Below are 23,346 nucleotides of genomic sequence, written 5' to 3'. Positions count from 1 at the left end.
ACGGGCATACATCTGATGCAGACACACTCGCTCACACGCGTGTGCTCGCGCTCTCTCTCACATACACGTAAATAAATACAATAAAAACTTTAAGTCAAAAGAACTTTAATAAACTCTCCTTTTATTGTGTATAGGAGGTATTATGCTTATTTTAAAGCCTTTAAAAATAATGCTGAATCATTAAAACAGGACTTGTGAAACTATATAAACAAGTGGTATCCCACCATTTGTCTAGTTTGTTTTTGGTTTTGCTTTCCATTGGTTTTGCACTGAGAGCTGAGACTTAAAATTTTATCCGACTGTAGCTTTGCTACCACCTTCTGGCAAAAAAAAAAAAAAAAAAAAAAAAACCTTAAACTATTTGATTACACCAAGTTTTCATAATTGTTTAAAGTGTAGGATTCACTTCCATCTACTATAACTAAAAACAAAATTTGTTAAAAGGCAAGAGAGCACAGGGGAAAGTCTTTCTCAAACACCTAAGAAAATTCAGTTTTAAACTGTTTTTAATACTCAGTGTTCAACAGTGGCAGTAGAGGAAAAGTAGTGACCACAAATAAAAGCAGAAAATTCAGAAGAAAAAGATTTAAGGAGACCCCCTGTGTTGGTCTGAATGAGCACGTCCCTGTTTACTATTAGTCCCCAGTTGGCAGTGTTTGGAGTGTGTAGAATGTGCAGCCTTGCTATAGAAAGTATGTAACTGGGGGGGTGGGGGAGGGGGTTCAACCTCCAGGGTAACCTCCCCTGCTTCCTGTCTGCTGTCTGTGCTCCTGCTTCCTGCTCCAGGCACTGTTGAATCGGAAGTCAAGCCTACTCGGAAGAAGTAGACAGCTGGGGAAAAGCCTTTAAGGAATATATCTCAACCCCAGTTCCTTCCTCTCTGCCTGCTTCCTGGCTGCCAGGAAGTGAGGCTGTGCTCCACCCCATCCTTCTATCATGATGCCTCGCCCCTCTGCCCCTCCACTCCACCCCCACCCCCACTCAAAGGCAGTGGAGTCAGCCAAGCAAAGACTGAAACCTTTGTAACCGTGAACTAAACTCTTTCCTCCCTTTATTTCTCAGCAGTTTTGTCACGGGGTAGTACACCATCTCGTTCTTGCTAGGAATCAAAGTGTTGCCTAAGATCCTCGAGGGCTCTAGGTCAATTTAGGCAAATCAGTATAAAGCCTGTGGTGGTGTGAATGAGACACAGCCCATAAGGTGTCTGAACGCTTGGTCCCCAGCCAATGGTGCAGTAGGAGAGGTTTAGGACGTGTGGCCTAGCTGGAGGAACTGTGTCACTGGGGGCAGGATTTGAGAATTTCAAGACTAAAGTCACTCCCAGTTTCCTCTCTTTGCTTCCTGCTAGAGGTTTAAAATCTAAGCCTTCAGCATCCTGCTCCTGCTGCCATGCCTGCTGCTTGCCGCCATGGAGTATAACCTTTGGGAACTCTTAAGTCCAAATAAACTTTTCCTTCTATTGCTGTGGAATAGTACTCTAACTAGGCATAGATGTGTTACATTTGTTTATGTCGTAGAATATTTCTTTAATTAGGCATAGATATGTTATATTTGTTTATGTCCTGGAATATTACTTTAACTAGGCAAAGATGTGTTACATTTGTTTATGCTACATTTGTTTAATGATGTAAAGATGTGTTACTGTTTCACCTTGCCTGCCTAAGGGACCTAATTGGTTTAATTAAGAGCTGAACGGTCAATAGCTAGGTAGTAGAAGGATAGGCAAGGCTGGTGGGGAGAGAGAATAAATAGGAATCTAGGCTCGAAAAGAGAAAGAGAGAGAGAGAGAGAGAGAGAGAGAGAGAGAGAGAGAGAGAGAGAGAGAGAGAGAGAGAGAGAGAGAGGAAAAGAAGGAAAGAGAAAAGAAAGGAAGGAAGGAAGGAAGGAAGGAAGGAGAGAGAGAGAGAGAAAGAAAGAAAGAGACAAGAACGAAAAAAGGAAGAAGGGAGAGAGGGAGACATCCAGGGTCGACCAGGCAGACAGCTGACAGACAGACATGGAGTAGGACATACAGAATTAAGGAAAGGTAAAAGTCTCTGAGAACGTAGATACAGAGAAACGGGTTAAAATAGGTTATAAGGCTAGTGTGACAAACATGAGATAAGGCTGAACATTCATAACTACTAACATGCCTGTGTCATGATTTGGGAGCAGGTTAGTGGTCTAAAAGAACACCCACTACATTCTATTATGTTAAACCTGAGATGTCAAGGAGAAAGACCAATTCATGATTGTCTAATTGAAACAAGTTTTATTTTAGACTTGCACCAAGAACTGGACAGCGGCTGCCTCACCTTAAGCTGGGGTTTTAAAGAGCAGCCCCTTCTGCTCTTTTGAGGTCCCTTTTATGGACGAGAGATAAAAGATTGACAGTTATAAGCATGTTTACAGGGTCGAGAGAATTAACTGCTAAAGATTTTAAGAAAAATACAATGAAAGAGAAAGACAAGGATATTCATCTTGTAAATGGGGCCACGTTCTACAGGTTGCATCAGATCTAAGAAACAGAAGCTTATCCTTAAATAGAAGCCTAATTTTATAAAGTAAAATGTAACAACCAACAGCCCTTCAAAGCTGTCCATGAGAGTGGGGGTTTTATTCCCATCAACAAAAGTGAAAACGAATCTTCAATACATTACTTCTATTATCAAAAGATAAACTTTATTAAAATAGATGGAAAGGTATTCAAATTGGTTGATCCAGGATTAGAGATAACTCATGAAAATATAGCCTGACTTGCCTCACTCTACAAAAAGTTTAAAATTAATATTCTGTTTGCTAAGAAGCCCTCAAAGAATTTTGAGCTCTCACAAATGTACCATGTGAGCCAGTTTATCTGCTACACAGTTATTGTCTCACAACGTAAAGCTATAAGCTATCCCCATGGGTAACAAATCTATCAATTTAATATATATTGGCTCTTAGCCAGCAGTGGTGGCACACACACTAATCCCAGCACTCAGGAGGCAGAGGCAGAAGGATTTCTGTGAGTTCAAGGACAGACTGGTCTACAGAGTGAGTTCCAGGACAACCAGAGCTGTTACACAGAGAAATCCTGCCTTGAAAACAAATACATGTGTGTGTGTTATGTATTATGTCTCTGTATATGTACACATGTGTATTATATATTATATATGTGTGTGATATATGTATGTATATATGTATGTGTGTGTGCTCTTTTCCCAGTTTTTTTTAACAAGGTCTTGCTCTTGTTGCTCAGGCTAGCCTGGAACTTACTATGTAACCTAGGCTGGCTCAAACACATGATCCCCCTATCTCAGCTTGCTAAATGTTGGGGCTTACAGGTGTATGCCACCAAAGTCAGCTAAATTTGATAAACTTTTAAAAAGAAACTAGTTCATTTGTTACAGTAATGCAATATTTATATTTATGGCACTTGTTCAAAATTACATTAGAGCATTTAATATGAAGAAGTGGCCATTGTACTCCAACTTTACATTCAGTTTTATGAACAATATGGGCACAGTTTTCTTTCTCCTTGTCTATTCTATTGATGTTCTACTTATTGAAATGTTACTGCTTGCTGAATTTAATAACTAAAAACTATATCCTTTTTGTCTGACATATAATAATTTTTGTTGTATTTAACAAAAGTTCTGGTCCAGAGCTAATTGGAAATAACCTTTCATTCTACCAGTTTGACCAGTCTGGTCACTGTCCCAATCCTTGCTGGCCACTAGGTGGTGCTGAAGGACCATCTCCCTGTTGCTTGCACGCTCCTTGAGAGGGCACACACTAGAAAAGTCTCAAGATCACATAGCAGATACTCTCCAGCTGCCCTGCATGGAGGTCTCACAAGTGTGCATGCACAGTATTAATACACAGTCTATGGTACTTCTAGATCCCTCAGGACACACCTATCTTTAAACTCAATTGGATCTACCAAAAAAAAAAAAAAAAAAAAACAAACAAACAAACCCACAAACAAAAAGTCCAAATTTCCCAGTCACAGAGACTCCTCCAGTCCTGGGGAGCCCAGCTGAAGAGTGGTAACAAACACTTCCCCATCCTGATACTTTTATAAACAGTCAAGACCTATTTATTTATTTATTTATTTATTTATTTATTTATTTATTAGATTAAAAAAATACCAATCCAAGTTCCCACTCCCTCCTCTCCTCCCATTCCCTCCACATACCCTCCCACCCGACCCCCATCTAATCCTCAGAAAGGTGAGGCACATTGGCTTGTGGAAAGTGCAAGGCCCTCCCTACTATATCTAGGCTGAGTAAGGCCAGTCAAGACCTTTTCAATGGATTCTTCCTCTGTGAAAGATGTCTGCACCAGACGGGGGAAAGAGTGAAACCCCACTACAGCCAAGCGCGACACCACCTCATGTATTAAGGTTTCCAACCAGGCACTGGGGACCGGGACTCTGGTTTCCACCTTGGATCTCTCTGCTCTGGCCACATTTCAAGCTTGCCCAGACTCCGGTTTCCACGCTTCCCTAACTTCCACTTTGCTCGCTCGGGTAATCTGGCAGCCAAGCTCCAAGAAGGAGCAAACTCTGCCAACTGTGACCTTGAAACAAACCCTGTCTCCCTTCAGCTGCTTCGTCAGAGTGCCTAACCACGCTAACAGGAAAAGAAACTGAGGCACTCAGTAAAAGCCGAACTAAGTGCTGGGGATTTGCGACCTGTATTGGTAAATACATAAGGTGTTGGGAGGGTGGAGCTCCCAGGGGCAGCAAAGACCACCTGTGGGAGAGGGAGCCCTTAACGGGTGTTTGCCAACTCTCACCAGGCCCCAGAACTGCTCTGCAGCCCTTGGAAGAAAAATTCACAGATGCCAGAGGTTTCTAGCTCTTATTTCTATGTGATTTTTTTTATTATTTCCTTAAATTCCAATGAAGTGTGTAAAACTTAGTCACCCCCCTTCCCCATGGAGGTCATGCCATCTGGCTGCAGTGTCAACCTAGATTAAGAGAAACTCACTTAACTAGTTAAGCATGACAGTGTTTCCAGAAAGAAGGAAGATGCCCAAAAAGGCACTACAAAAAAGTGTGTGGGGGAGGAATGAATATTCTCTCCTCCCTTTCTCTCCTGAGGCTGAACAGCATCTCCGTTTGCTCTTGGACATCTAGGCCCCTAGTTCTTTAGCTTTAGACAAAAAGCTTTACCATTAGCCCTGGTCCTCGGGTCTTCAACTCATTAGCTTCGCTTCTCTGCTTTCTCCAGCCTGCAGAGAGCCTAAGCAGTTCAACCTTTCAAGTTCAATTGTTGCATGAGTTCTAATTGGTTTTAATAATACAAACCCAGAGCCAGAGATGCGGGTAAATGCTGAAAGAGCAGAGAGACAAAGCAGCAACCACAGCCCATTCTTACTTTTCAAACTCCTCAGCCGGGAAAGGGCTGAGCTCGTGTCTCCTCCACCTCCTCTCTCCGCTCAGCCATATCACTTCCTGTCTGTACAGACCCTCCAGACCTCTATGGTTAACTAGTGGCTAGCTCCACCCTCTGATCTTCAGGCAAGCTTTATTTGTTAGAGCATAACAAAATATCACCACACTCAATAATCAGGCATACATTAATCCTAGCAAGCAGAGGCAGGAGGATCTCTGTGAGTACAAGACCAGCCTGATCTACATAGCAAGTTTCAGGTCATCGAGGGCTGCATAGTGAGACACTGCTTAAAAAATAAATGAAATAAAATAAAATAAAATAAAATAGACCTCTATAATTATATGAGGTACCTTTCCTCTCATCTCCTTTTGTTTTTCTGGAGAACCCTCACCAATGGAGAAGACTTTATAGAAACCATCTAAACAATGAAGAATATTAAGCAATATTAAAGTAAGTAGACCTCCTGAGTATTTTAGGTCCAAAAGAACAGGCAAGGGGGTAGCTGAAGGAAGTAAGTTGAAAACTAAGAAGGTAGTCGTTCTAGGAGACTCGCAGACAGCAAAGGTGGGCATGAAGGGAGGTTGGAAGCCAGAGGAACAAATGTCTAAATTCATGTCCCTCCCTCTCTCTGATTTCCTACTAGAGCTCTACAATGGCCGAGGCAGAGAAAAGCTGCCAAGCAGGAGTGTGTGGCCATGTTCATCCTGGGCAGTTGGCCAGGTACGAAGGATTAAAAGGGAATCTGAAAGGTTCCAGAAGGCACCCAACTCACTGTAAGAGCCTCTGAGTCCATCCCCAGTGATGGAGTCACTATTGTTTGTATCACAGTGGAAAGAGGCAGCAAGGTCAGAGGTTTTCCATTTTTTTTTCCCAGCATCATCTTCATGAATGGTTAAGCTTCTCCTTACGGTCACAATGCACAGGGTCTCTGGTTTCCAGCAGAGACCAGGACGAAAGGAAACCACAGTCTTTATACATGAGCATAGTTCCTCCTGTTCCCACTTCATTAGCTCTGCCTGGGGACAGAACCTGAGGCATACAAGTCAAATTTCTTACTTTAGTCTATAGCACCAGTTCCCACTCTGTGGGTCGTGACGTCTTTGGCAAACCTCTATCTCCAAAAAAAAAAAAAAAAAAAAAAAAAAAAAAAAAAAAAAAAAAAAAAAAAAAAAAAAAATTACATTATGATTCCAAACAGTAGCAAAATTAGTTATGAAGTAGCAATAAAAATAATTTTATGGCTGGGTTCCCCACAACATGAGGAACCATATTAAAGGGTCACAGCATTAAGAAAGTAAGACCTGCTGGTCTAAAGGCTCAGCAAGGGTTCACCTGAGCTCGCTGGAGGTAGAAGACCAGACAACTGCTGTTTCTGCTGCTGCAGGGAAATGGGAGATGGCTGTTAAGAAACCCAACAAGATTATTCACTGGGTCAGATGCTAATCCTAGCTCATGATTCCAGACAGTGAAAACTAGGGCAAGGGTACTTCAATAAAGCCCATTGCTAAATCAGTGAACAGAGAATTCTGCCATTCTCCTGGGCCTGCTACACAAGGATGTAAGTAAATACGGGCTTAGGGTTTGGGAGTTGGACAGAGTTCAAATCTCACCCCTGCCACTTGTGCCATTTGGACCGTGTCAGTTATTCTCTGGAAACCTCAACGTTTCTGTATACTAACTGTTGTTTAGTTCATTCCTTCCTCTAGAACAATGAAAATCAAATGGAAAAACAAACCCCCAATACCTGCCACTACTTACGCTTCTCTACCCTGGTACTCAGAAAATGAGAACTCAATCCTCATGTTTGTACACAAGCTCTCCACAGTAAGAGGTAGGTTATATAAATGTAGTGATTCTAAAATTTAAAAAAAGCCAAGTCTGAGTCTACTTAAACTTCTTTTCAATGCTCAAAGGAAGGAGTCCTAAGTATTCTTAAATTTCAACCTCCTACACACCCCCAATTATTGCTAGAATTCAAAAATAAAAGAAAAAAAAAGCTGTGAATCAGGCATGGCATGCTTTTAATCCCAGCACTCCAGAGGCAGAGGCAGGGGAACTTCTGCTCATTCCACCTTTCTACATAGCGAGATCTCCATCTCAAAAGATAAATACACAACTATAAAAACAAATTAGTAAATCCAGTCTTGGATGCAATTTTAGATTTTTCTAAAGATTTATTTTCTGTATATGAATGCTCTATCTGCATGTATGACTATTTCAGAAGAGGGCATCAGATCTCACTATAAATGGTTTGTGAGGCACCATGTGGTTGCTGAGAACTGAACTCAGGACCTCTGGAAAAGCAGTCAGTGCTTGTAACCATTGAGCCATCTCTCCAGCTCCAATTTTAGAATTTTTAATGTATATGTCCATCAACCTTCCCAAGGTGCTTTTCTGATGGAAATGGCTTGTGCTTCAAGAAGCACCCTTATGTAAAGGGCTCAAATGTGCTGAAACCGTCAAGTGTTTCTAGGAGCCTCCTCTGTGTAGGAATCAATGGCTGTAGAAAGAGCGGGAAGCCATTTCTCATATTCAATAACAACAGGAATGAATCACAGGTTAAAAAACGAATCTGGTTACGGGTGCTTGGATACCAGAAGTCCTTTGTTACTAAGAGCTCTGAAGAAAGCCTTGGGGCTTCTGAAATTATTTTTTAATGGGTTAGCCTTCAAGCTTGAATCCCAGGACACACTTCAATACCTGGGGTATGAAACGTTTCAGGTGGCACTTCAGAGTTACACCAGGAAAACACAAATGGAAACATAAAACTAGTTGTAACCGTGTGGTAAAAAGAAGGCAATGTCACCCTTGACCACATTCTTCTATATCTTACATATACGCATCCCATACTGAACCTCACAGCCTAACTATCCAGCCACGGTCTTTCTTCCTTATTGAACAATCTCCACCTTTCCCCCACCTGTCATCAACCCAGTGAGCTTTACTTTAAGGAATCTCGGGTATGACAGTTGTAAAAGTCAAGGAAAATGTTAAGAACTGCCAAAGGCATAATCACATGATCCCTGACCCTAGATTGGGAACTTTTGCTAGAAGCCATTGGGACAACAGACAAAATTTGAACCGGATGTCTAAGTGAAGGGGATTTGAGGGTTCTCTTACCATCCTTTTACCAATGTGTTTTTGGAAAATAAAGCTGTTGTAGTTTGAATATAAAATGTCTCCCACAGGCTCATGTGTTTGGTCCCAGCTGGTGTCACTGGGGGAGATTATGGAGCCTTTAGGAAGTAGAGCCTTGCTGGAGTATTATGTCACTGGGTGAGGGCTTTGAGGCTTTTAAATTTTTAATGTTTTTTATTTCATACTTGCATACAATATATTTATCCTATCACCCCAACTCCTCCCAGATCTGCCCTTCTCCTAATTCGTGTCTTCGTGAAGTTTGTAACCAGCCTAGTCCAGTTTGTGCTGACCTGATTACTTACAGGGGTCACGACATCCATGGGAGCATGGCCAACTTAGCAGGGGTTACACCCTTAAACCTGGCTCTCCCTCTCCAGAAGCTGCTGAATGAAAGCTAATGAGTGCTGGGATGCCGCCTGGCTCCACTAGTGCAGGCAGGCACAGATGCTGAGTTCCTGTGCAGGCGAGGTTTCACAGTGGCCTTCCGTATTCCCTAGTTCTTAAAATCTTTCTGCCTTCTCTTCCAAGATGATCCATCCCTGAGACTTGGGGGAAGGGAGTTGTTATATGGATGTCCCATTTATGGCTAAGTACTCCACAGACATTTATTCTCTGTACTAATCAGTTATAAGTTTCTGCATTTACCAATGTCCACTGTACAAAAAAAAACTTCTCCAAACCAGGCAGTGGTGGTGCCCACCTTTAATCCCAGCACTCGGGAGGCAGAGACAGGCGGATCTCTGTGAGTTCGAGGCCAGTCTGGTCTACAAGAGCTAGTTCCACAGGAGTGGCTACAAAGCAACAGAGAAAGACCCTGTCTCAAAAAAACCAAAAAACAAAAAGCTCCTCTGATAAGACAGAGCTGCACTAATTTATGGGTATGGAGAAGCAAATTTAGAGGGCACTTTGATACTGTGACCCTTTAGCCCAATAGCAGTAATGCATCCACTTCTGGGGGCTATGAGCTACAGAACCAGGTATGTTTCCTCCTATGGGTCGTTTCCCTTCCCCTCCCCATTACACTATAAAACAGGTTTGGGAACCCCAACTAATTAACAGGAGTCTCTGTATGCGAGCCCTGAGAATGAGAACCCTATTGCAGCTGTTTTCATGCTCCTATACAAAAATGGAGACCCTATTAGCAATGTGGAACCCTATCCCATGCCAGAAAGGGCACATCACACCATACGGCCAATGGAGGGGAAAAAAGAGGTCACCAGGAGTGGGTACTTGAAACCAAGTAAAAACCTAGTCCTTCTTGTGATTTTCCAGCTCTAGGGCCCTTCTCAACCTCAAAAGTCGATACTGCTTGCCAATAAAACTTGGCTCTTGATTCAGGCTTTCCTGTGCCTCCTCAGTCTTTCACAGAGGAAAATACCCTGAGCCCCAGCCTGCAGCAAACTCTAAGGGAGGGATAGGCAGGGTCAGGGCCCTATTAATCCAAGACTAAGAGTGTGAGAGCAGTTCTAGAGAACATGAACTGAGGAACTTACAGAAAGCAGGAGGGGTGGGATAAAGACCTATGTGGCAAGATATTCATCTAAATGGACATCAACAGACTGTTAAGTGGTACATAATCTAATGCAATTTAGGCCATATTTGTAAAATCCCATTTATCCTATTAACTTCTCTGACCCATACCACAGAAATTTCAATTAGAACTTATTTTTCCTTCTGACTGGACATCCATGTTTTACTAAACCCTGAGGTTGAAAATGGCATAAAAGTCTTAAGTTGTTCTCCATGAAGTCCATCCCTAAGCAAGTTCTTAAAACAGAAATTCAAGTGAGCTCTCTACACAACTACGCAAATACAACTTGACCAGGATGAGAATTTATCAATGAAAATACAAGTACACTGTAGTGGTCTGAATGAGAATGGCCCCACGGGCTCATATATTTGAACAATTCATCATCAGGCAGTGGCACTACTTGAGAAGGATTAGATGTGGCCTTGCTGGAGGCAGTGTGTCAATAGGGGTGGACTTCATCTGGATGTGCAACTCTCAGCTATTTGACCAGCACCATGTCTGCCTGTGTGCCACCATGCTCCCTTCCATGTAGAGGATAACTAAATCTCTACAACTATAATCAAGTCTCATTTAAATGCTTTCTTATATAAAAGTTGCCTTGGTCATTATGTTTCTTCACAGCAATAGAACAATGACTAAGACATAAACCAAGGCATCAAACTGCAAAGCATTTGCAGGAGGAAAAGAACTTGATGCTCTGTACACCTGGGCATTTGCATTTTTTTTCCACTTGGATCAAGTGGATGAAAAAATAAGCCTACACCAATTCCCAGAGGCCTTCAGATTTAATATTGTAAAGCTAATACAGATTATAGAACACTTGCAACAGAAGGTTATCTGCTACTAAAACCCATTCGACAGATAAAATTACCCATTCATCTTCAGGTGTGTGAAAATGGGATAACACAAAGGGTATATTTCTTGTTTTTATTTCAACATTTAAAATATTCACAGGTGAAGTATTCGGTTCATTGACACCTCCATGGAAGATGTATCAAACAAAGAATACAGGCATTCCACAATTATAGAATTACATACTTCTCACTATATGCATGTTTTACACTACAGTTTATCTGGAAAAACAGCTTTCTTTAAAAAAAAGTTAGTGTTTCTCTACATTAAATTTCCATAAAAAGTGAACCACAAAGAATTCCAGAAGAGATGCTAAATATCACTCAATAGTTCTTAAGATTTTCAAGCTTTATGGCAAGCACTGTGCTAACATTCCTGTCACGAACACGTCACACACATGTTCAGTCCCCTTCCCTTCCCTGCGGCCAGGCCAGGATGCATTCTCCTCCATGGTTCCCTCAGCTGCTGTCTCTAAGACATTTGCAGAAGAGATTAGTTATCACGGGATCTTGGCTCAGTAATGAGATAGTATTTCCCAAGATTTTAGCATTTGTGAAACAAAAAAATAGTTTTTCTTTTTCAGTGATTTGTTTAAATGAAATGCCAAGGGCACTGGAAATTGGCTGAAGGCTGTTTTTACTCTAAAAGACAAAGAGGAAAACCCATTTGGGAGCCTTGCTACCGAGCAAAGTAAAGGGCAAACCTGAGGGGTAGGTACAAATTATTTCAGCATTATAAAATAAGTAAGATATTCGTGCCTCAAAAATATCAAGCCTTCTTCCTGGGAGAACTCTGATGGTCAGTGTTAATTGCCAATTTAACAGACTCTAGAATCAGATGGAAGATGGGCCCCTGGTATGTCTGGAGCATTGACTCCTTGGAGGTGAAAATAAAAAGACCTGCCTGCTCACTGTGGATAGCATTGGTTCATGGGCTAAGCCAAAGACTAAAATGAGGAGAGGAACTGAGCATGCATTCGTGCTCTTGGCTTCCTGACTATCTCCAGATAGCTGGCCACCTTGCGTCCATAGTGACTCTGCAACAATGGACTGTAACCTGCCTGTGAGTCAGAACCTTCCTCCTCCTGTGTGCTGCTCCTCAGAGCACTTTGTCACAGTAACAGAAAGAAAATGAAGACACTGAGGACAGACAGGAATCTGAACACAAAATAGATGGACTGTACCCTTTCTCTTCAGTCTGAGTTTTAACTCTCTTAACCTAATTCTCCTTTTCTACACACATAAAGAAAAAATTTAATAACTCTGGTATACTACCTACTCTGTAACATTAGTAAGTGAATTTAGCTAATAATAGCTAACAATAAACCTAACAAATTATGCCAGAGAAAGTTTTCCACATGGAGATTTTATTATGCTAAGCAGCTAGTAATGACTAGATAACAGACAGCACCACCTCTACAAAGTGGACGGCTGAAATGCGTACATACTCTGAATTCATGGCCTGGAAAATTTACCTAGTCCCTCTTCATCTACACTAAAACTGAAGTTCATTTTCTAACTACCCTTTCTCTAAATGGCAAAATACTTTACAAAACTAATTATGTTAATGAAATGCAACACATGCTATATTCCAAATAAGAAGAGTAACCCTCAGGAACGAGTAAGGTATATACAATATTTCTTGAACACTTTGGTACCTATCAAGGTGAAATAAGTGAGATTTCTTTATCAATTTGTAATAACTAACAACTAAAGATACCTAAAGAATATCTGTGGGAGAGCAGGTTAATTATACAAGGCCCGGCAGGTGGATTTTTAAATTAAATCCTTGACAAGTCTATAAAATTTTTAGACAATAGGAACCAAATCTGGTAATAAGATAATGCAATTCTGCTATGGCAGCCCTTATTGGCAGTTAGTATTTACAAGTCTTTAAACCATTCTTGTTACTTATTATTCTACCTACCACTGTCATATTGCTGTCACCAAAATATCATGTGCCTACCATTTAATTTCAAGAGAATTCCTTTGTCATTACAGGCCAGCTCCCTTCAGTGTGGTGAGTTTCTTTGTAGGCAGTCTTTCCCTAAGGAACACTGCTCTATTCACTGAGGCAATAGCCCTAAAATCTATGCCTGCCTATCATTGTGGTTACATGAAAACCAATCAACAGTTAGCATGAAGTCTAGGAGTCTCTTGTCCAGACTAAACAGCCAAGTCTTAAAAACTGTACACATAACTTACCATGACAGTAAAGCTCAGTGACACGTGTACATATAATCCACACTCATTATTAGAATATAATAGTAGGCCAATAAAGTTTCACGAGTTTTACTAAAGTCTAATCTAGTTTAATAGCTGACTTTACAGACACCATCCCCGTGTGAATAGTGTACTAAGTGAAAGCTCGTCAGACATCAAAGTCACTATGTTCTGTAGTCTAAGCGACACCTACAGAGACATGAGTAATGACACACACTTGCTTGACACTCTCATACGAGTCGTGCTACCAAACAACTATCTGCTAATATTAACACAGCAGACTTGGAAGGCAGTAACAAAAGTTTGACTTTCCAAACCAGCATAATATACCCAAATACGGAGTGATGTAAAAATTGAACATGAAATAATACGTTATTAGGGAAACTGAAGAAAAAGTAAAGTTTTGTTGTATAGAACAAACTTCAACAAATTTGGTTGAAAAGATACTGAGTATGCATTTTCCAAAGCAATCCTCTAAGAAGCTCAATGCAATATAAATCCTTCTGAATATGCCTACGAAGGTTGTTCTTTTGGCCTTAAGCAATAACTAGTCTTTTGATCAAAAAAGGCTACAACAGTAAGATTGTAATGATCTGGCTTTATTTTACACTAGGTAGGGGGGCACAAAGCAATCGTCTTTAATAAAGTTGACATTTAGCTTCACTCAGAACATTTTAATAATGCACATTTAAAAAAAGTATTCACCTTACAAATTGTTCTGCAATCCAAATATACAACAGCTTGGAAAACAACATTTAGAAAGCAAAAGCCAATGTAAAAAGACAGACTACAACAACTACAACAGTACATTTGATATGGCTCAGATTTCACAGCTTCCTCACTGCATCATCGATATCAGAAATCTGTTCCTTCAGCTGGCTCCACTGCTCCATGTTTAAAGAAATACCTAAACAAAGTTTAAGAAATACAAAGTGAAAATCAAGCTGCTTTGGGGATTTTGATATTCCCAAATACTTTATCAAAAGTGACATTTTACTTATATAGATTTTTTTTTTTTAGTGTTGAGGACAGAATCTAGATACACCCTCCTCTAGTTCTAAGCTCCTTCATCAGCCTCAAAACTGCCATTGTGAATGGCACAATACTAGACGATTGAGGTCTTGTGAGAGATCTATACTGAAATATTAAAATCTTTTGTTAACCCCAGGTTCAAGTTTGTATCCAGTACATCTGCATAATGCACTGTGACGAGTAAGAACTAATGATAATTTGAAGATATTTCGCAAATATGTGCAGGCTAAGAGTCAGGACCAGATTTGGCATAAGAAGCTGCCATTACTTCATCCTGTCACTGTCAACAACTGTTCCACATCCCACAACTCAAGGTGTTAGGCTTGTGCTGAGTTCTTCCATGAGCACCCATTTCACTCCGGGAAACTCCCTAGAGAGTGACTCATAAGAAGCATGGTAGAATGCAGAATACAGATACAGCTCTGAGTACACTCTGGATTCCTACCAGGAGCAAAGCCCAGGCTCACCTTCACTAGCTGCATTTTCTAGGCTCACTTTCCCAATCAGTAATTGAGACTTACATATCCAAGAGTAATTATAATATATTAAAATGGGTAATATGAAACCTTAGCATATTAACATATAATATACAATACATAAGCAAATAACATTTTTTTTTTTTTTTTTTTTTTTTAGAAAACTGCCGAGGGACCATGAAATTGCAAGAATACAATAATAGCATGTAGTAAAGGCTGAGTTCCTTCAGTAAATGTTTGAAAGAACGAAATCTGGCATTAGCCACCCAGAAAAATCCTGAATGAAAACTAAGACAGGAATTAAACAGCAAACATAAAGAGGAAGCATGAAGTAAGTGTTATCTGACACCTTTGACAACATGCAGAATAGTACTGGAGAAAGAACCATATTTTGTCCTTTTATTAAAAATTGTCATTTATTTCATGGGTGCACACATGTGTACATGTGTGGCCCACCTATCCAACAGTTTAAAGCAGCAAAAGTAGTATCCACTCTCTCCTTCTACCTCTTGGGCCCTGGGGAGCCCTGGGGATCATCAGGCTTGGCACAAGTGCCTTTCTTTACCTGCTAAGACACCATACCTTACTGGCCCAAGATCAGCCCAGAGCACTTAACAGCACAAATTTAGGCTGTGTAGTGGTTAATCTTTTTTAGAAGTTTATTAGCATACTAATATACAAAAAGTCTCACTATGACATTTTCGTACATGTAAATAATGTTTTTTGATTGTGTTCACCGCCCACTCCAATCTCTAGCACCCCCTTTCCTACTCCTCTTGATTACCTTCCTCTTCCCAACTAGTCTCCTTCTACTTCTATGTGCATGCCTTTGCCAACAGGTCTCACTAGTGTTGCTCCCTAGCGCAGGAGTGACAAGTTAACAGTTAATCTTGGACTATCAACCTGATAGAACCATCATGAGCACACGGCTGGGTGTGTCGAGGAGGGTGTTTGCAGACAGGCAGGTTAACTAAAGGAGGAGGACCCACCCTAAATGTGGGTGACACCATCCCAACTAAGGACCCAGGCTTGATAAGAGGGAGAGACCAAGCAGCAGGCCCTCATCTCTCTACTTCCTGACCGGGCCCCATGTGACAGCTGCCATGTGCCTTCAAACTGAGCCAAAATAAACCCTTTCTCCCTCATGTTGCTTTTGTCCCATATTTTATCACAAGAAAAGTAACTTAATACAAGTTGGTTCAACCAATGTTTTCTAGCTACTTAGTAACAGAATAAAATGTTTCTACATGCTAAGAGGTTTGCAACTGGGCGAATCACCAACAGTAAATGGACAGAGACCTACTTGAAGAATTCTGTCCTCAAGAAGAGCCTGTTGGAGCTAAATCCAAAGGGAAACACTAAACCCAGGATTTTTCTGTTTCTCATTTTAAAATTTCCCAAGTAGTAACTAATCTGCCTCAGAAATGATGTAAAATCAAAAAGAAAGTAAGTTAACAATCAACTTAAAGTAGCAGTAGGATTCATTACATTTCATTTTAAAAGGATCAACCAATTAATGCCAATTCTTGACCTGTCTTCACCCTGCATGCAGTCAACACTAATATCAAACTGAAGAAATAAAACTTTACCTTTTCTTCCTGGTTTCATTTCACCTTCCGAATCCATCCAATATTCTCTAATATCAATTAGAATTTTTCCTTTAAAGTCCCGAACACTGACGTATCTCATCTTCCCAATCTAGCAAAGGGAAAAAAGAAACTCATAAAGAGAGCAATTCACAACTTGCTGCAGGTTAATGGCACTTATAATCCCGAGAATAAGTACTCAACTGTAACCAAGGGAAAATCACTGCTTAGAAAGACATAAGGAAACAAAGCAAATCTCCAATTTCCACACAGGGGAATAACATGCACATGTGTCCACATATGACATCCTGACAATGACTTTCAGGTGTCTTTCTCATTCTCTGCCTTGCCTAGAAGCTCACTGTTAAGGTAAGTTGGCTGGCCACAGAGTACTCAGGACCTGCCTGTCTCTGCACTCCAGTGCAGGAAATATGACATCTACAACCAAATCCAAATACCTGATGTGGCTGCTGAGGACTCAAACTCAGATCCTCATGCTTGCACAAGTACTTCCACCTACTGAGCTCTCTCCCTTCAGCCTCACTTTTAAATCTATGGAAATTATTAATAACACAGCTGCTAAAGTAAATAAAACAGATGCCCTGTGACAAAAACAGAGACATGACATACTCCAATAAGGCCACTTTAGGGTATATAACTCTCAAGTACTACTTAACAGACTGGGTATATTCTGAGAAATGCATGCTCAGACAAAGTCTCCTGTGTGAACATCAATAAGTACTTAGTGAGACAGCTTACATACTATGGTACCAATCCCATAGGACCCTTATTGTAAATGTGCTCTATCACTAACTGAAACTTGAAAAGGTACATTATCATACATCCAAAAGACTGGAAGTAGGGTCTCCCAAAAGATATTTGCACATCCACATTCTTAACTGCACTATTAACAACAGTTAAGTAGAAGCTATATCCCCAGGCTTCTGTTTCTTATGAAGCAGAAGTTAGGCCATTTCTCTCAAATACTATCAAACTTATACTTTTGAGCCAAATACTCAGACCTACTCAAATCTGCTTCCCAAATGTGCACTTCTAAATCTTCTTTTGGATTTCTATAACATTTAGGTTTGCATTGTTTAAATACAGCAAAACTAAAGACTTTTAGACTTTACCAATAGCCCAGAACTGAACAATTTGCCTTTATTTCCTACTTGTTTGTTAAAAATCATTAGTCTGGGACTGGAGAGAAGGCTCGGTGGTTAAGAGCACTGACTACTCTTCCAGAAGTTTGGAGTTCAACTCCCAGCAACCACATGGTGGCTCACAACCATCTATGGTGGGATCTGATGCCCTCTTCTGGCAAAAAGTCAACAGAGCAATCAAATACATAAAATAAATAAATAAAACTTTTTAAAAATAAAAATAATCATTAGAAGAGGATTACAACACAGAGACTACAATGTGCTTCAGATCAAGACACTTCTAGTGTTCTTCAGCTAAAGCAAAGCTGTTTCCTCTAAATGCAATCCAACTTTACCTGAAACATGTTATCATCTCTGCTACTGCTACTCTGCTTGGAAGATGCCAACGCTCTAGAAGTCTCACCAGGCTTTTGCTTCTTCACAGGCTTTTCTGGAACCACTTGCTTTTTCCTCTTTAACTGAAAAGAAAAGGTAAGAACACACACATGTCGAATTCAAAAGAGTTAAAGAACCAAAAAGTTTCTTGATTCATTAAAAGAAATACATACATAACAAAAATTAACATGACGCTAGTTTGCAATTACAACTAATAATTGTGTCTCTAAACTCTTCTCAGAAACTCTAAAGATACTTCAGATATTAGAACAGTGATTTTGTGGACCAGAATCTATACACTACTTCTTAGAAAGCCTACAATTTTTGAATAAACTTTTGGAAACCACAAATCTACCAAAAGCTTTCCTTTACTTAAAAAAAAAAAAAATGGTGGTACACCCTGAAGATCTAGGACAGCCTAGGCTATAGACAGTGACTGTCTCAAAATAATAATAATAATAATAATAATAATAATAATAATAATAACAACAACAACAACAACAGCATATCTATGACTAAGATATGAATATTTATTAACTCCTTGTCAATTCCAAAAGGAATCTGAACTGTTCTCAAGAATGTATGCTTCACTTCCATTCTGGGCTACACAGCAAGCTCCAGGCTTGCCAGGCCTACACAATGAAGCCTGTTGGAAGGCTGGAAGAGGGGAGTGTTGCAACATGTGCTTAGGAAAGGGAAGTTATTTTATGCCAGCAATGAAGCTCAACAACTCAGAACTTCAACACAAAGAATACTGAAGATAGGTAGTAATATGTTAAGACTAGCACTCAATCTTATATTTTAGAAGCAACACTAGCATAAAAGCATTAAAAGAAAAAAGAAAGAAAAAAACATGTAAGTTCCCAGCCCAAACAGTAGAGGGCAGAATGTTCCTTCTTAGTGGACAAGTACAAACTACTATTTCAACGTTACTAAACTTACTGTGTTAAATTTGATAAAGCTAGGTTAAGAACGCACTTAAGTAAGCTATGAAATAAAAAGCATGGACGCATTTACATAAGTGCTTACACTTACAGAATTAAAAGTACTAAACTACAAAACTCAGCTCAGAAAGCAGAAGGCAATTCTGTGGACCGGTGCATGCCCAGCAAATAATGTCACTATAAGTTACTTACATAAACATACTTAAATGTTACACTGATACAAATTTTAAGACGATTTTTTCAAGAATAGCTCTATGTATGAAGATTAAACCCTTCCTCATTTTAACCTTATAAATGGTTCTATAGTCTATCTTTACTTTCATAGGCTCCAACTTCCCCAAATTTCCCTATAAAGAACTTCCTTCTGTTAGGTAGTACAAAGTAGGCAGAAAAACAAAATAGATAAACAGATAGATAGATAGATAGATAGATAGATAGATAGATAGATAGATAGATAGATGATAGATAGATAGATAGATAGATAGATAGATAGAATTAAAAATTAAAAAAAAAAGAAAAAAGAAAGGAAATTAAAGAAGCAGGGAAGAGAGCAGCTGTTGTTTAAAAAAAATTCATAAAACAGGGTCCCCAGTATCCCAGGTGACCTTGAACTTCTGATTCTCCTGCTTCCACCTTCACAGTGCTGGGGATCAAACCTAGGGCTTCCTGAGTGGTAGACCAGCAATCTACCAAAACTGAACTACATCACTGTCCCTGCTTGCTGCTTTTAAACATTTGCAAACCATAGGTCTACTAATTACTTACTAATTACTTTTTCCACAAAACAAGTAAACAAATAAGGATGAATGCGATTTGTTCGATTTCCTGGATATGAATGTTTACCCAGATATAAATTTCTATCAAGATACAGCTGTGTGGAAGGAAGTCTTGACCACAAGATGGGCTGCTCCGTTACACTTCACTGATGTGATCAATTAAGTGGAATGAAACTGACAAAATTGCTGTCACCTAATGCAGAAAAAGCTTATTCTGACAAAATGGATAATTTTGTGTTTGCTGTGCTGGATGACTTTACTAAAAGCAATTATCTTTCACACTTAAAATGTACTAAAACTCAGTAATAAGGGGGGAGCAATGACTGAGAAAGCCATCAAAAAATGTTTTCATTCAAAACTTCAGTCATGCAGCCCAATAGTGACTATCTACACATTAGGCAGATTTTTGGAAATTTTATTTATTACTATTATTTTGTGCATACAGAACTTGTGATGCTTGTATGTGATACATGAGGTCAGAGGGCAAACTTGGCATAGTTGGTTCTCTTGGTATAGTTGTAGATGAACAGGGACCAAACTCAGGTTGTCAGGTTTGGTGGCAAGAGCCTTTCTTTACCCACTGAGCCAGCCACCTCAACAGCCTAGACTAAGCAGATTTTTGAATGACACAGATTTCTAAATAATGGTAAAGTAGTGTCTTCAACCTTATTAAAATTCTAGTGCTCTAGAGTCTAAAAAAACATTCCTGTGACTTTAGGTTACTAAAGGTGCTCAATAGAAGACTTGTCTGAGCTGGGCCTATACTCACAGCTACTCATGAGATTAAGGCATACAGACAAGAGTCCAAGGTCAGTTCGGAGAACTTATTGAGACCCTGTCTTTAAAAAGTAAAGAGAGGGGTAGGAGTTGTGAGCACTTGCCTGGGATGCACTAGGACCAGAAGAACAGCACAAAGACAACCTCTAATGTCTGGCTTAATGCCTGCAAATGAGTTTAGAAGCTCGTACTCCACTCAAGCAGCCCATTTGCCATCTACCTTTACAAAAATACCCTTGCAGATTCTCTCTCTTACATTCTGAACCCAGCATTGGTAGCACAATCCCAGAACTCAGGGAAATCTGAGGTAGTTGGAGGTAGTCAAGAATATGTAGCAAAACAGATCTAAAAGCCGGGCAGTGGTGGCGCAGGCCTTTAATCCCAGCACTCGGGAGGCAGAGGCAGGCGGATCTCTGAGATGGAGGCCAGCCTGGTCTACAAGAGCTAGTTCCAGGACAGGCTCTAAAAACTACAGGGAAACCCTATCTCAAAAAACAAAACAAAACAAAAAAATAAAAAATATATCTAAAAAGACTTAACGAGTTTTTCACTTCCAAACTGAATGCCAGCATTATAGAGGAATTAATGTACTACAAATTTGGTACAATAAAACTACTTGGTATACAGTAAAATTTACCTTTTTTTCAACCTCGCTGTCAGAATCACTGCCTGAAGAGCTTGAAGAAACAAGTTCCTTTGATTTAGGCATTCTGAAAGAAAAATACATTATATGAATAATTTACACGATGTTCTATTATCTTCATCTTAGCTCTCTTCCAGTCATCAAAAAAAAAAAAAAAAAGTTCCATGGCTCATTCTGCCATTTTGTGGTACTGGAGTCATTACACACTGGACCCATGTCTAAATTGCAAATAACAAACACAGCCAAATACTCTGAACTCAGGACAAAGAAATAAAAGCCATGTGCACATTCCTTCACCTCTTTCTCCAAGTCAATGGGTCTTTTCAAGAATAGATTTTAGAGGGGTTATAAAGTTTATGGGTAGACTGTAAGAAAGCGGCTGAGAACAATTACTTTAAAGTCAAAAGAAATATAAGTAATTCCACTCACACTAGGGTAAAAACTAATGTAGAATTAGAAGACCACCTCCAACATAAGAAAAACAGCTTGTCTATCAAAGTGTGATACCTAATTAATTCCACCATTATTAATCATCTCTTACCTGATTTGTAGACACTAACTTTCACCTTGTAGCCTGCACAATCAGAGTTCATGTTACACTCAGTTCACAGCATTTTGCACTGCTTTTTCTACTTTAGTAAATAAGTAAAATTTGAGGGTTCTATGTGCAGAGCAAAACCACCAGAGAGGTAAACAGCGCTTGCTGTTTACTTAACGCCCAAGCATAAAACAGGCATACTATCTTAAGTCTAACCCAATTTTCAAGGAATCCTAAAGCATGTTCTACTTCCTTTTCAAGATTCTTATACCAGGTGGCAAAAATCTAATTACCAAAGTATGTATGGATTAAAGGGCCTAATAACACAACCCTCTTTGTAAAGAAATAGACTTCAGATTTTCCCCTCCCACGTCAAAAAATTGTAACCCAGCTCTCTAAACCAAACTGGCATTCAATGTTCCAAAACAGAAGATCAAGGCCAAAGTGAGCTATCCAAATCCTGACCATTAAATTCAAAACGCTCCAATCAAGTCAGCACGACCACGACCATACTGAACACAACTGGCCCTTTAGGAGGAAACACGGGAGGTAGCAGCAAGGCGCATAACCAGTTTCGTTTGCTTTTCCTCTGGCTGCTCCATTTCACAACCTAGTCGCCAAAATCAAGTTAGTTTCCCAAGGAAGTTGTTCACGTAACTACCGCAAAAAACCTGTTTTGAAAAGATTATTAACGTGAACATACACATTTTTTCATGTAAGCTGCCAGCCTTATCTATCTGCCATTACGAAAAGCTGTCTAGGGAACTAAAATTGTTTCAAAGAACCACGTCATTATCTAACCTAAATCTACCCAGTAAGAAAACAGTGTAATGGGAACGAAAGCCCGCCCTTCCCTTAAACTTTGACTTTTAACTTTCATGAAGCTTTACTGGGTTGGTTTCGTTGGGGGTCGGGGGCTACGTGATTCCAGCAAATGATAACTAAAGAGGAAACTGTAGCGTTTACACGGATCATTCGGTGACTTGAGGGGGGGAGGAGAGGTGACAACATCGCAGGGGGCAGCGCACTCGAGAGTGGGAAGGCGCGGGGCGCGTGGGGGTCGCGGCCCGGAAGCTCCTCTAGGCCTCGCGGCGAGGGCTGGGGCTCCAACCGGTCTGAGGAAGGGGGCGTGGGGCGCCGAGAGCGTGCGGGCGAGGAGGGCCTTGCGCCAGCGCCATCTTATCCTCGCCGTCCCGGAGGCTGGCCTTGTGCGCCAAGGCGCGCCCCCCGCCCCTCACCCCGGCGCCCGGGGCCACCGTCCCCGAGGCCTTCCCGAGCCGGTGGTCCGCGAGCCTCCGCCCGGTGTCCCGCCACATTGTCCTAGGGGCGCGTGGCCACCGCTCGCGCCTCCCCGCCCGCCCGCGACCGCCCGCGACCACCGCTTCGGTTCGGCTCCCGGCGCCGCCGCCACACGAGGCCCGGGGCGCGGAGGCGCGGGGAAGAACGGAGGTCCGTCTAGACTGCCGTTTCTCTCAGCCGGGGCGGGCACGGGGAGCGAAGGCTCCGCGGCAGCCCGGCGGGGAAAAGGGATCAGCCCGATCGCGGCCTCGAAGAACGGGCCTGGGGTCCCGCGTACTCACGTTCGGCTCCTGCAGTCCAACAGCCTCCGGCTCGCTCCGCTACTGCAGTCCAACAGCCCCTAGCTCGCTCCCTCGCCCGCTCCGGACTGACAGAGAGTCGGAAGTGACGGCAATTTAGAGGCTCTGGCTCCGCCCTATGGCACGGAGGACACGTGACGGGGCGGGGCCTCTCCGCCCAACCCGCAGCCGGCCCTTTCCAGGGCCTTAAAGGGACCGCCGCCGATCCTGAAATGGACGCTCCTAAAAATGGGAGATGGCGCCGCAGTGAGATGCCATAGAGATTGGGCCTGACCTGAAAGATAGTGAGGTACAAATGAAACATGAATGAGGGAGCTTAGTGATTGCTA

At 41.1% G+C, this 23,346-nt stretch overlaps 1 protein-coding gene across 1 annotated transcript; it reads right to left on the bottom strand.

The window, feature by feature from the left end:
- Window positions 1–13,687: 13,687 nt before the first annotated feature.
- Window positions 13,688–23,115, bottom strand: Sub1 (SUB1 regulator of transcription). Its single transcript, XM_038324088.2, has 5 exons — window positions 23,000–23,115; window positions 20,876–20,948; window positions 17,702–17,824; window positions 16,207–16,315; window positions 13,688–14,016 (listed from the first exon to the last, which is right to left on the bottom strand). The coding sequence occupies exons 2-5, from the start codon at window positions 20,945–20,947 to the stop codon at window positions 13,937–13,939; spliced, it is 384 nt and encodes a 127-aa protein (XP_038180016.1). The 5' UTR covers window position 20,948; window positions 23,000–23,115; the 3' UTR covers window positions 13,688–13,936.
- Between the last annotated feature and the right edge of the window lie 231 nt (window positions 23,116–23,346).

Source organism: Arvicola amphibius, chromosome 3, assembly GCF_903992535.2.
Source record: "Arvicola amphibius chromosome 3, mArvAmp1.2, whole genome shotgun sequence".
In the NCBI taxonomy this organism is placed as follows: domain Eukaryota; kingdom Metazoa; phylum Chordata; class Mammalia; order Rodentia; family Cricetidae; genus Arvicola; species Arvicola amphibius.
The sequence above is the reverse complement of the archived record's forward strand: the minus strand, read 5'-3'. Positions and strand labels throughout refer to the sequence as shown.

What these genes read in the sequence shown, in the direction of transcription:
- Sub1 (XM_038324088.2), bottom strand. Translation starts at nt 20,947, where the DNA reads ATGCCTAAATCAAAGGAACTTGTTTCTTCAAGCTCTTCAGGCAGTGAT. An exon ending in ACAGCGAGGTTGAAAAAAAG is followed by an intron (nt 17,825 to 20,875) that starts GTAAATTTTACT and finishes TTTTCTTTTCAG; the next exon opens with TTAAAGAGGAAAAAGCAAGT. An exon ending in AATGAAACCAGGAAGAAAAG is followed by an intron (nt 14,017 to 16,206) that starts GTAAAGTTTTAT and finishes AACTTTGTTTAG; the next exon opens with GTATTTCTTTAAACATGGAG.